The 13,010-nt window shown below is 39.4% G+C and overlaps 1 protein-coding gene across 8 annotated transcripts in view; it reads left to right on the forward strand.

Moving 5' to 3' along the window:
• Positions 1-306: 306 nt before the first annotated feature.
• UCHL3 (ubiquitin C-terminal hydrolase L3) overlaps positions 307-13,010 on the forward strand; it is a 58,267-nt gene continuing 45,563 nt past the window's right edge. For 4 of the 8 annotated variants that reach the window (XM_065533327.1, XM_065533331.1, XM_065533332.1 and 1 more), the window contains exons 1-2: positions 307-397; positions 11,873-12,001. In XM_065533327.1, coding sequence (XP_065389399.1) covers positions 356-397; positions 11,873-12,001 — 171 coding nt within the window. In that variant the 5' untranslated portion in view covers positions 307-355. Of the gene's footprint in view, positions 523-11,872; positions 12,002-13,010 lie in introns of all 8 variants that reach the window. The other 4 variants (XM_065533328.1, XM_065533333.1, XM_065533329.1 and 1 more) reach the window with 2 other exon arrangements.

Below are 13,010 nucleotides of genomic sequence, written 5' to 3' on the forward strand. Positions count from 1 at the left end.
AGACCTGCGCATGGCGCATGCGTAGAACGCGAGCGCTCGGCATGGCTCGGCTCGGAAGAGTCCAAGCGTGAGGGGACAGGACTGTGAATTCAGATACTGTTTTTCTCCCGAAATAGGTATTTGGCTCCTATTTTTTTCCTCCTCGACAGCATCTTAATTTGAAATATGACACTTGACCTACGGACCTGCAGGGACCGGTTAAGAGGATGAGAGGCCAAACTCTTTTTGGTGTTTAGGCGCCCCTACTCGGGGCGGTGTGTTGGGAGGGCCCAGGTCAAGGCGCGCGTGGGCGGAAGCGGCGGCGGCGGCGGCGAAGGCGGCGGCTGTCAGAGCTGGAGGGCCGGGCACCGCGGCCATGGAGGGTCAACGCTGGCTGCCGCTGGAGGCCAATCCCGAGGTGGGCGCGCTTCGGGGCAGCCCTGGGCCGTGGGCAGGCGCAGAGGGAGCCGGCTTGCTGCCGCGAGTCCACGGTAGTTTGTCTCTAAAGCGTGTTCTCTGTTTCGTTTTCAGGTCACCAACCAGGTGAGTGAGGTGTCTGTCGCTCGGGACCTCGGAGTCCTTTCTGTCTGCTCGGTCCGCTTCCCTGCTGGACTTCACCTCCACGCTTCCAAGGATTCTGGGATTTAATTTCTTGAGGGCCCCTCTTGTTCGGCTTTACGCGGGTCCGCCCCTTTCAGAAAGGGCCATCTCCCTGCCACCTGGCTCCTGGAGATGCTCCCACCACTCCTCTGGTCCCATTCCTCAGCCACCACGTATCTTGGGGACTCCGGGTCAGAGGTTTGGAGGGACTTTTACCCTGTATTCCTATTCCCCTTCTTCGTTTTGCCTCCTGTTAGTGCCGATTCCATAATTTTCCTTCTGGTGTACCTTCTGGATGACTAATTTGCCCACACTTCCTGACTCCAAGCTTTGTAAACTCGCCCACCCAGTTCTTGTAATTTCATCCACCGCCTGCACTATGAAATCGTCTTCCAATCATCTCTTGCCCCATCAAGTCACTTTTCTTCCCCGCCACGCCCCCTTTATCTTACAGTCTTTTAAAGCTGGACATTTAGTTGCTGTTGTATCAAAGAAAGCTCAGTTTAGTAGTTCCCACGCCATTCTTTGCAATCTACAGCAGTTTAAGTTCCTTCTAGGTGTTGGAGGTTGGGGTTTGGGGAGGGACGAGGGAACATCTCCCAGTTACTCAGAAGAACAGTAAGTGCTACCAGGTGTAAACTTTTGATCTGCTCAGGTGTGCCTTATCTTACCCTGGTTTTTTTTTCATTCTCAACAGCTCATTTGTTTTTTACTGCTCTCCGAGTTTATCATACTCCCCTCACCTCCACCATCTTCCTTCTCGTCACCAGGGAACAATTAACCGTGTTCTTAAAAAAATTGGTTTTTGGTTTTCAAAGCTTGTAGCAAATTCCCTGGACAGAGAGACATCCTTGTCTTGTTCTCTATCTTAGGGAGAAAACATTTGATCTTTCACCATTAAGTATGTTAGCTTTAGGTTTTTGGTAAATGTTTTTTAAATCGGGTTAAGGAAGTTCCTCTTTTCCCACTAGTTTGCTGAGAGTTTTTCTTATGAATCTGTGTTGAATTTTCGCAAATGATTTTTCTGCATCTCTGAGATGATCATTTAAGGAAGAAATAATACCAATCCTACATAAACATAGAAGAGGGGAGACGGCCAGGCGCGGTGGCTCACGCCTGTAATCCCTAGCACTTGCGCTCTGGGAGGCTGAGGTGGGCGGATCACCTGAGGTCAGGAGTTCGAGACCAGCCTGGCCGGTGAAACCCCATCTCTGCTAAAAATACAAAAATTAGCCGAGTGTGGTGACGCACTCCTGTAATTCCAGCTACTCGGGAGGCTGAGACAGGAGAATCGCTTGAACCCAGAAGGCGGAGGTTGCTTTCAAGCCGAGATTGCATCACTGCACTCCAGCCTGGGTGACAGAGCAAGACTCTGTCTCAAAAAAAAAGAAAAAAAAAAAAGACACTTCCTAACTAATTTTGTGCTAGCATTACCCTGACGCCAAACTAGACAGTTCATAATAAGAAAAACTGCAAATCAGTATCCCTCATGAACATGGATGTAAGAAATCCCCTACAAAATATCAGCAAATAGAATACAGCAATAAATATATAAAAAGAGTAACATATGACCAAGAGCAGTTTATCCTGGTGTTGCAAAGCTGGTTCACCATTCAAAAATCAACGTGATTAGCCATATCAATAGACTAAAAACACTTTTTAGATGATGTTAATTGTTTTAACAAACTGTAAGTTTGTGTAAGTAGGAACTTATGTCCTGTGATTCAGCTGCTAGTGGACCTTGTTCCTAGGGTGTCTTGAAAAATTATCAAACACATTAATATTTTAGGGGCACCTTTTTTAATACCAGTAATCTGAACAGGAGCTGGTGATTCTTTGGTGATTAAAATATTCATGGTTTTCTGCTTTTCAATCTAGTTGAAAGACAGTAAACAAGCAAACAAGTCATTAGCGTTTATTATAAGTACAATAAGAAAAAGAACATAGTGCTTTGATAGAGACCATCAGGGAAAATGTAATACATGGAATAGTGACAGGAGACCTTTCTGAGATGATCTAAACAGACAAACAATGTTATTTAGTATATGATTTTATACTATATCTGACATGCTTTTGCATGATTTAGTTTGTTTTAAATTTATTTTTTTTAATTTATTTATTTTTTTGAGACGGAGTCTCGCTCTGTCGCCCAAGCTGGAGTGCAGTGGCCGGATCTCAGCTCACTGCAAGCTCCGCCTCCCAGGTTTACGCCATTCTCCTGCCTCCCGAGTAGCTGGGACTACAGGCGCCTGCCACCTCGCCCGGCTAGTTTTTTGTATTTTTTTAGTAGAGACGGGGTTTCACCGTGTTAGCCAGGATGGTCTTGATCTCCTGACCTCGTGATCCGCCCGTCTCGGCCTCCCAAAGTGCTGGGATTACAGGCTTGAGCCACCGCGCCCGGCCTTTAAATTTATTTTTTAAAGAAATAATGTGCTTTTAGTGGGAGAATGGACAAGTATGTAAGAAGTGATTAGTTATAACTAAAACTTTTGTGGTTGTTTTATTCTCTATGTTTTAGTGGCAGAACCAAGAATAGAAGACGGATAGAAATGTAGTTAACTGACTTAGAATTTGGAGAATGAATAAACCCTAACAACAATATCCATCCCACCCTCTTTTATTTCCTCAACCTAATGGAATGGTAGGATCTTGGACTCACGCTGTTACCATCTGGTAATTGCATGTGTTGTTGTTATAATCAGTGTGAGCAAATACTGCTTTAGACTCTGATGATGCCTAGTGTTGTATAAGAATGGCCATCACATGTCTACTACATGCAGATGAGTATTAATTGTTAGACATTAGCTAGTAACCATGTGTCTCAGCAAATGTGGTAGACAGTGATTTGTTGGTTAGCATGCTGTCAGCCCTTTTAAGGATACTGTGTCATGCTACAGGTAGGACTTAATCAGAATAAAATGAGTTAAGTGATCAAAAAAATTATTTAAATTATTAAAAATTATTAATTATTTAATAATTAAAAATTATTAAATGCATAGGTAAATTATCTATTTACCTATGCATTTAAAGGGGTAAATGCAGGTTGCAGCTGATGGAAAGTTACAGATAATTAAACATCAAGAATTACAACGTTTATAGAATGTGATATAGGCAGTCATTATTATTTATGACCATACTAAATCTTCATTGTGATTATTTTTTTGTGATTTGAGTACAGTACAACCACATGTATATTTTACATATTGTTGTGCTTTGGAACTAATGGTTTTTTTTTTTTATATGGACCCCTTCCCAACCCAAGGATGATTTTTTCTACTTGTGATTTTATTGAGGAGGCAAAATATTTTCTAGCATAATAGCGAAAGGGAAATAAATTTACTATAGCATAACTATTCTATTTAGCCTGTATGCTTAGAGTTAGAAAAAGAATTAGAGATCATCTGCTGGCTTATTGCCTTAATCACAATAAATCATATAAATTCTCATAAGAATTCTATAATTAGTAGATACCATTTTAGGAAAAATTCTTTGTTATCCTGTCCTCCTTGAGCTGCTGCCTTATCTGTTCTCCTTCTTTGTAAACTTTCCACAAAGAATTGTTCATAGCTGCTGCCACTGCTACCTCAGCTCGCATTCTTTTCCGTATTCATTCCTTTGTAGCTTGCTTCTGTGTGTACCATTTTGTAGTAACTACTTTTGTCAAGTTTACTAATGATTGCCACTTTGCCACAGTGATCACTTTTCTGTCACCGTATTTCTTGGCCTTTCAGCAGCATTTGGTAGTATAGCCCACTCCATCCTTACTGAAACATTATCTTTTCTTGGTTTCTGTGATAATTCTGATTGTCCTCTACTTTCCTAATTGCTTCGAAGAGTCTCCGTTGCTAGATCATCTCCCTTCCAACTTCTAAGGAGCTCCTCAGCCACTTCATCTTAGACTGCTAATCTTTTCTATGTGTTTTCTTGCCCTAGTAATGTTTTCTGTTGTACAGTTCTAATACCATCAGTTGTCACATAGATGACCCCATGTTCCTCGAAACCCTGACATTGCCACCAAATTGGAAATCTGTGTATTCAGCCAACTCTTTGGTATCTCCATCTGGATGTCTTATAGATACCTTAAACTTAATATGGCCAAAAAAGAAGTACGGATTTTCATCTTCCCATCTCTGCTCTCAACCCATTTCTTCCCTATCTTCCAAGGGCATAGCCATCCATGCAGTGTTTGAGGTGACGAGTTGATGCCATTGATTCTTCTTTCAGATTGCCATTCCAGAGAGGCTGTAGTGTCTTGATTTGATTCTTGGATTGTAATCTCTGCTTTGCTATTTACCAGCTCTGCGACCATGGGCAGTTACCTAACCTCTTTGTGCCTTAGTTCCTTAATTTCTTCCTTTCTTTTTTCCTTTTTTAAAGACAGGGTCTTGTTCTATCCAGGCAGGCTGGATTACAGTGGCACAATCATAGCTCACTATAACCTTGGAATTCCTGGGCTCAAGCAATCCTCCCACCTCAGCCTTCCAAGTAGATAGGACTACAAGCTTGCATCATCACACCCGGCTACTTTTTATATTTTTTGTAGAGACAAGACGATTTTACTCTGTTTCCCAGGCTGGTCTCAAATGCTTGGCCTCAAGCAGTGAGTTCCTTCATTTCTTATAATCTTTTCTAATCTTGTAAGATCACTGTAAGGATCAAACAAATTACTACATGTAAAATATGTACAACAATGTCTTGAACAAAGCATGCTCTCCATGAATGTCAGCTATTTTTAATATTCTGTTTCTTATTCCTCGGATCTAATTGATCTTAAGGACTCTTCTTGCAAAGGCTATTCCAAATATGGCTATTCCATTTCAACTGCCACAGTGCAAGCCACCATCATCCTTAGCTTGGACAACTATAGTAGGCGCCTAAGTAGTTCTTCTGCTTCTCCTTTTGCTTCTGTAAAATCTAATTTTCATATATACCCAAAGTGGCCTTAAATAAATGAGAATCACATGTTATGACTTCCTGCTTATCATACTCTTCTGGTCTTCCAATGCTTGTGCTTAGAATATACTTAAAACTTTTTTGTTTTTTTAAACTTTTAGCTTCAGGGGTACATGTGCAGATTTGTTATATAGGCAAACTCGTGTCACAGGGATTTGTTGGAAAGATTATTTCATCACCCAGGTACTAAACCTAGTACCTAATAGTTGTTTTTTCTGATCCTCTCCTCACCCTTCACCCTCAGGTAGGCTCCAGTGTCTGTTCCCCTCTTTGTGTCCATGTGTTCTCATCATTTAGCTCTCACTTACAAGTGAGAACATGTGGTATTTGGTTTTCTGTTCTTGTGTTAGTTTGCTAAGGATAATGGCATCCAGCTCCATTTCAAGCTTGTATCATGGCTGAATGAGGAGATACTACCCATCTCCTTTCCACTGATGCTGTGCTGCAGTCTTTGAATGTGGAGTCTGTTCTTGCTTCAGAGTCTTTGCACTTGCTCATCCTTTGCTTGAGTCATCCACTCCTGGTTGTTTCATGGTAGGTTCTTTTGATCTGTGGCTCAAGTTCAAGTCATCTCATCAGTGAGTCTTTGAGTACACGCGAAATTAGCCTCCCAAATCTGTACTGTCATGTTTTCTTCATAGTACTTCCCATCTTGTGAAATTACCTTGTTTATGTGTATACTTGTTTATCATGTGTATCTTACCACTAGAATGTAAGTTCTGTGAGAGCAGGGATGAGTCTGAAGTATGAGAACGGTGCCTGGCTCATAGGGGGCCGTCAATAAATAGGTAGTTGTCAGATGGAAGAATGAATAGATCTTATAGAACTGCTTTCCTGATCCAGAAGATCCCCCAACATTATTTTTAATATGGTCATGAATCCTTTGCCTATCTCAATGAGCAGCGTTCTGTCTTTTAAAGTTGTTTAATTTTTTTATTATAATAATGAGAATAATATATAAGTAGAAGAATTATATTTCTTTTATTGAAACAAAATCTGCTTTCCTGTAACCTTCTCCAGTTGTCTTTTTTTTTTTTTTGAGACGGAGTCTTGCTCTGTCGCCCAGGCTGGAGTGCAGTGGCCGGATCTCAGCTCACTGCAAGCCCCGCCTCCCGGGTTCACGCCATTCTCCTGCCTCAGCCTCCCGAGTAGCTGGGACTACAGGCGCCCGCCACCTCGCCCGGCTAGTTTTCTGTATTTTTTAGTAGAGACGGGGTTTCACCGTGTCAGCCAGGATGGTCTCGATCTTCTGACCTCGTGATCCACCCGTCTCGGCCTCCCAAAGTGCTGGGATTACAGGCTTGAGCCACCGCGCCCGGCCAACCTTCTCCAGTTGTCTATCATTCTTCCCATTGAAACTATAGAGTAAATCTAATTGCTTTTTAAAAAAACTCTTTAAATTAAAAAAATTTGTTTTTTTTTAAGATGGAGATCACACTATGTTGCCCAGGCTGGCCTCCAGCTCCTGGGGTCAAACAATTCTGCCACTTCAGCCTCCTGAGTAGCTGGACTACAGGCTGTGCCACTGTACCTGGCTCCTAATTGCTATTTTATGATATTACTAAAAATATCTAGGGACAGGGATCATAGTAATTTCAGTCCTCTCTGAACATGCTTAGAAACTTCAGCTGTGATGTCTTCCAGAACCTTATCCTTCTGGTCACCTGCCTTTGGGCTTTCTTTTCTTGGTCACTGACTTTCATAAAATGTGCCTCCTATAGTGTATTTTCTGCTGAATAATCTTTGTTGAATACAGTGGGCTATTACATTATCTTAAATGATCCTTCTTTTAAAGCAGACTGACATTATATCACCTTTGTTGGCCATTTTGTTAGTCCATATTGAGCCTGTAGTGAAGTAAATTTCATTTTTTCTTAATCTGCACATAAAATATTTCCAGTGTTTCCTCATTATGTACATTAATAATTATTCTGTCTCTATTAAAATTTATTTTTGCTAGTTTCTACACTGCCATTTTCTCATTTAATTAATAGTTACTCTCCTAGTTCTACATTTAGCAGTTAATACTAGTTTACTGGTAGTAATATCAAGTAATTGCTAGGTAAGTATAATTTTACATCATAATTCACATCATTAATAAATTAGTAACAAGGCAGAATCTCTGGCTGCCCTGAGCAGACCATTAAAGACCAGAGGAAGTGGCTTTAATAACAAATTTGAAAGGAAAGTGAATTTTATCTATTTTTTTAATGTATAAAATCAGAATTTTTGTTATTTGACTGTCATATAAAGAATGAGGGGCCGGGCGCGGTGGCTCACGCCTGTAATCCCAGCACTTTGGGAGGCCGAGGCGGGCGGATCACAAGGTCAGGAGATCGAGACCACGGTGAAACCCCGTCTCTACTAAAAATACAAAAAATTAGCCGGGCGCGGTTGTGGGCGCCTGTAGTCCCAGCTACTCGGGAGGCTGAGGCAGGAGAATGGCGTGAACCCGGGAGGCGGAGCTTGCAGTGAGCCGAGATCGCGCCACTGCACTCCAGCCTGGGCGACAGAGCGAGACTCCGTCTCAAAAAAAAAAAAAAAAAAAAAAAAAAGAATGAGGAAGAATTTGTTATAATGTAGGAACAGGAATGAACAGTTTTTTAAGACAGAGAAGTCTAGTTTGTGTGCAAAAACCTGGAGGGAAGAGATGGTTATAGACACTTTGAAAACTCTCAGGAGTCCATTGTGGCCAAGTTAGAGAATAAAGTACCAGAGAGATACTCGGCAGAGAGAAATGAAGCTGGAAAAGTAAACAGGTGCCATAGTGTTCAGAGCCTTGCATGTGAATTCTGGCAGGGACCTTGAAAAAGCACTTAACCTCCCAGACGTGGTTTTCTTAATTGCCTGGTAGAAGGATACACTGGGTTGAGTGCAGTGGTTCATACCTAGTGAGCACTTTGGGAGGCCGAGGCCAGAGGATTGCTTGAGTGTAGGAGTTTCAGACCAGCTTGGGCAACATAGTGAGATGTCTCTACTAAAAAATAAAAAAATTTAGCTGGCTGTGATGATGCATGTCTGTAGTCTCGGCTACCTGGGAGGCTGAGGCAGGAGGATTCCTTCAGCTCAGGAGTTAGAGGTTGCAGTGAGCACTCCAGCCTGGGCAAAGGAGTAAGACGCTGTCTGAAAAAAAAAAAAAAAAAGAAGATAAAATGAAACCTGCCTTGCCATGGCAGTGGAGGTGAAGGGGGTACTGCTCCTAGCTCCTCACATATAAGGGTCTCAAAACATATTTACAAATAATTTTAAATATTCTTTATCTGGTGAAGAAAATTGTCATTGGACCATGGAATAAAAAGAATAAGTTGACTAAAGATTTTTTAACAGCCAAATATTAAAATTTATTAATTATTTTTCTCAGTTGGCCAAAATTTTAGAGGCATTGTGAAAATTTGTTGAGTTAGAGTTTTTTTTGGTTATTTTATTACTCAGTATTTAAGTTTGAAAAGCCAGAAGACTGGTGTTAGAGGTTATGAAACCTTTTATCCTGTTTGATATGAATGGGATGCTTCTAATTAATTGTGTAGAGATGGCTTTGCAAATGCATGTATAGGTAATTATCTTTGTGAGTAGTCTGGAAAAATTTGTTTGGTATAGTTTTAAGACCATCATTTTGTGTTTTCTCTTAGTTTTGTAAATTTAAATAGAAAACATATGCATATCAGTTCTATAGATTTGTAACTTACAGCTACATATAATTATTGTAAAACTAATGCTTTTATAAAATACTAGAAAATAAAAAGGTGGATTCACGCCACCCAAGCTAACTGCTAACATTTTAGAAAATTTCCTTCCTATCTTTCTGTATTTGCATACGATCATTTCAAACACAGGTTTTTTTTAAATTGTAAAAGTAGGACATTTTAATGACTTTTTTTTTTTCAAAAGAAGTGGGTGGTAAAAGTTGACCCTCTTCTCTACCCTTTCTCCACTTCCCAGAGGTAGTCTTTATAGCTGCTTTTCTTCTTTGTATTCAGATAGCTAGCTTCCAGTGAGCCTGACTCATGGCAATCTGGAGTCAGGATGTAACTAATATATTCAGTAGATATTAGTTGCATTAAACTTTATCTCATTTAATTGTTGATATGAGTAAAAAGTTAAAAAGCATGATTCTGGTTAAAATTTAATCAAGTTATGATTTTATCTACTATTTAATCATTCATTATGTCCTCAGTTTCATACTAATTGGTATCACTACAGTTGCTGCCTTTGGTTCCTAGTACTTTTTGCACTTGTTAGCTTTGGCTGACATGGAGTAGATTTGCAGTGAACTGATTTACAGTACTTGCTGATTTTGTCCAGACCTTTCACTAAAATATTCTAACAGTGACTTTTAGTTTGCAGCACAGATGTAAAATTGCTCTGTTGTATGTACCATCTAGTTTTATAACTTTATAACAGGATGACTTTGGGGGTACATAAAATTAACAAATAAATTTAAATTATCTTATCAGGGTTCATGATACTTTCCCTTAAAAGGCATATTTAGGTAGTCTTCAGATTTGATAAATGAATGCTAGGGATTTTAGATTAGGAGCCAAATGTATCTTTTCTATTTCTTTTCTTCATTATACCAAGGCTTCACTGATGTATATAGACATACAGATGGCTAGGTTATCTACTAAAGTAGAGATGTAATCTTTAGTTAGTTCTAGAAATATAACTTGGGTGTCTGTGATCCAGCCATGTACAGTGCTGAGCAATGGGATTAAAAACATTGAATAAGACACAGTTTTTTCCTTTGACTTTGCAGTTAATTTTTATCCTTTTTGGTTTTTCTATAGAATTGAATACTGAAAAAGCATAGACTAGGAAGTTTGGAGGAAGTGGAGAAAGGAGCAGGAAGTAGTTTGAAGTGCTTTAGTGAGCTATAAATAGAATCAAAGTGAAGAATGGATATAACAGAGGAGCCCGTTGATCTCCTCAACCCTGGACTCTTACGGGGCACGTGACTTGTTGCAAGAATGAACCTAATCTATGTTGAACGCATTCTTCTAAGAAAGTTTTTCTAAATCAGTACATTTATTATTAAACATACCTAGAAACTTATTTTTGACCAACGATATGATTGGCAAGTAAATTATCTTCTACAAACAGAGAAATGAAGGGATAAGGACAGTTGCCCTTTAAACAGGAAGGTCTTGTCTTACAAACTCAAATGCGTTTGAGATGAATAACACTGTTTATATACGTGTCATGGCTTCCACTGGTTTTGCAAGACCTCATTTGATGATCTAAGTACATGTGATCATTCTTCACTGAGAAATGCCTATGGCACCTTTTTTGTTTGTTTTTAATTTCAAAATTTCAGATGTTAGACCAGCAAATACTATAATGTGTTCTTGAGGTAAGATACAGTGATGTATTTTTAATATGATTTTTGTTTCCTCTATTCCTTTTTTCTGTCATCTAACACTTATTTTGTAATGATGTATTTAAAAAAATTATCAGCTTCTTTCAATATAAAGTTATTAATTTATTGTGAAAATGACATCATTCTCATTTTTTCTCTATGTGATAGATTAAGGTCTGACATTTTATTTTCCTGTGACATCTTAAGAATTGTAGACAAGCACTAATCTTTTGTTACAGTTATTTTGCCAGATATAAGGGAGGCAATGAAGTTAAGTAGGTTTCATTGTGTAGTAGAGGTCAGGAAGCCAGTAGTTTACTTCCTATATCAAGCATTTTCTGTTGTTCATACAATGCATTAGATGCATTTTTGGCTTATATTACTCTTTGCTCATTGATACAGTTCATGGCCATCAATCTATCTTTAAACTTCAGACATCATTTTTGGTAAATAGGATAAACTCTGTTGATTTTCTGATAAAATATTTATTTACTGTAACTTAAATGCCTCTCCTTAAAAACCAAGTGCTGGAAATGAGTTTAACATATCAACCAAGCCAACTTGTATGTATTTGATGAAGTCTAGGCTTATTAGATTCAATTCCAAAGAAATGGAGTTTGAAAAAAGAGGTTTTATTTCACATGTTATTAATTTTAAATGTTTGTTATGTGCTATAAATAAATGGCTATCTCTTCTCACCCTATTCATAGAAAATCTGCTTTACTACATTCTTCCCCTCTAGTTTTATTAAAGTGTAATTGACAAAAATTGTACATATTTAGAGTGTACATTGTGGTGTTTTGATATGTGCTGCTTTACTGCATTCCTACTGAATGTTGGTTACATTTGTATTTTATCCCCTTGTATGTATTAGATACAGAGTACATATTTGTTGATCATTTCCCTTTTAACACTATGTATAGTATACTAGTTTTCTTTTACCAACTAATGTTCCATTGTTTTTTTTTTCTTTCTTTCTTTTACCAGTTTCTCAAACAATTAGGTCTGCATCCTAACTGGCAATTCGTCGATGTATATGGAATGGATCCTGAACTCCTTAGCATGGTACCAAGACCAGTCTGCGCAGTATTACTTCTCTTTCCTATTACAGAAAAGGTAATTGTTAAGTAAAATAGAAAGTTTCTGGTAAATACAATTTTTGTTTTCGTCTATCTTATTTTTTGAGCCAGGATCTCACTCTGTTGCCTAGGCTGGAGTGCAGAGATGTAATCATGGCTTACTGCAGTCTCAACTTCCCAGGCTCAAGCGATCCTCCTGCCTTAGCCTTTCAAGTAGCTGGGACCACAGGCATGTTTCACCACACCTAGCTAATGCTTGTATTTTAATTTTGTAGAGCAGGGCCTCACTGTGTTGCCTGGGCTGGTCTCCAACTCGGACTCAAGTGGTCCTCCCGCGTTGGTCTCCCAAAGTGCTGGGCTTATAGGCATGAGCCACTGTGCCCAGCCCAATTTCTTTTTCTTCTTTTTTTTAATTTACAAAGTTTTTGATAAATACAATATTTAAGAACAAATGATCCCCTTCTTGCATAAAATTAGGCAATCTAGGCAGTGAAGAAATCTTAAAAATGTTTTTATTAAAGAGATGATATTTAGATTTTGATGACAGTAAAGTCCTAGGTTAGTGCTTTTTTTTTTTTTTTTTTTTTTTTTTTTAGACGGAGTCTCGCTCTGTTGCCCAGGCTGGAGTGCAGTGGCCGGATCTCAGCTCACTGCAAGCTCCGCCTCCCAGGTTTATGCCATTCTCCTGCCTCAGCCTCCCGAGTAGCTGGGACTACGGGCGCCCGCCACCTCGCCCGGCTAGTTTTTTGTATTTTTTAGTAGAGATGGGGTTTCACCGTGCTAGCCAGGATGGTCTCGATCTCCTGACCTCGTGATCCGCCCATCTCGGCCTCCCAAAGTGCTGGGATTACAGGCGTGAGCCACCGCGCCCGGCCAGGTTAGTGCTTTAAGCTTGGGTAGTTTTCTTCTTTTATGAAATTTTGTTTGCCTCAGCTGTGTTTTGATGTCACATGTAATCACATTGTGATTTATATATTTTAGAAATTTTAAATATTAGAATAAACTTAAATACACTTTTTTAATACAAATAAAAAAGGAATCTCCTT

The sequence above is a fragment of the Macaca fascicularis genome, chromosome 17 (genome assembly GCF_037993035.2).
Source record: "Macaca fascicularis isolate 582-1 chromosome 17, T2T-MFA8v1.1".
In the NCBI taxonomy this organism is placed as follows: Eukaryota; Metazoa; Chordata; class Mammalia; order Primates; family Cercopithecidae; genus Macaca; species Macaca fascicularis.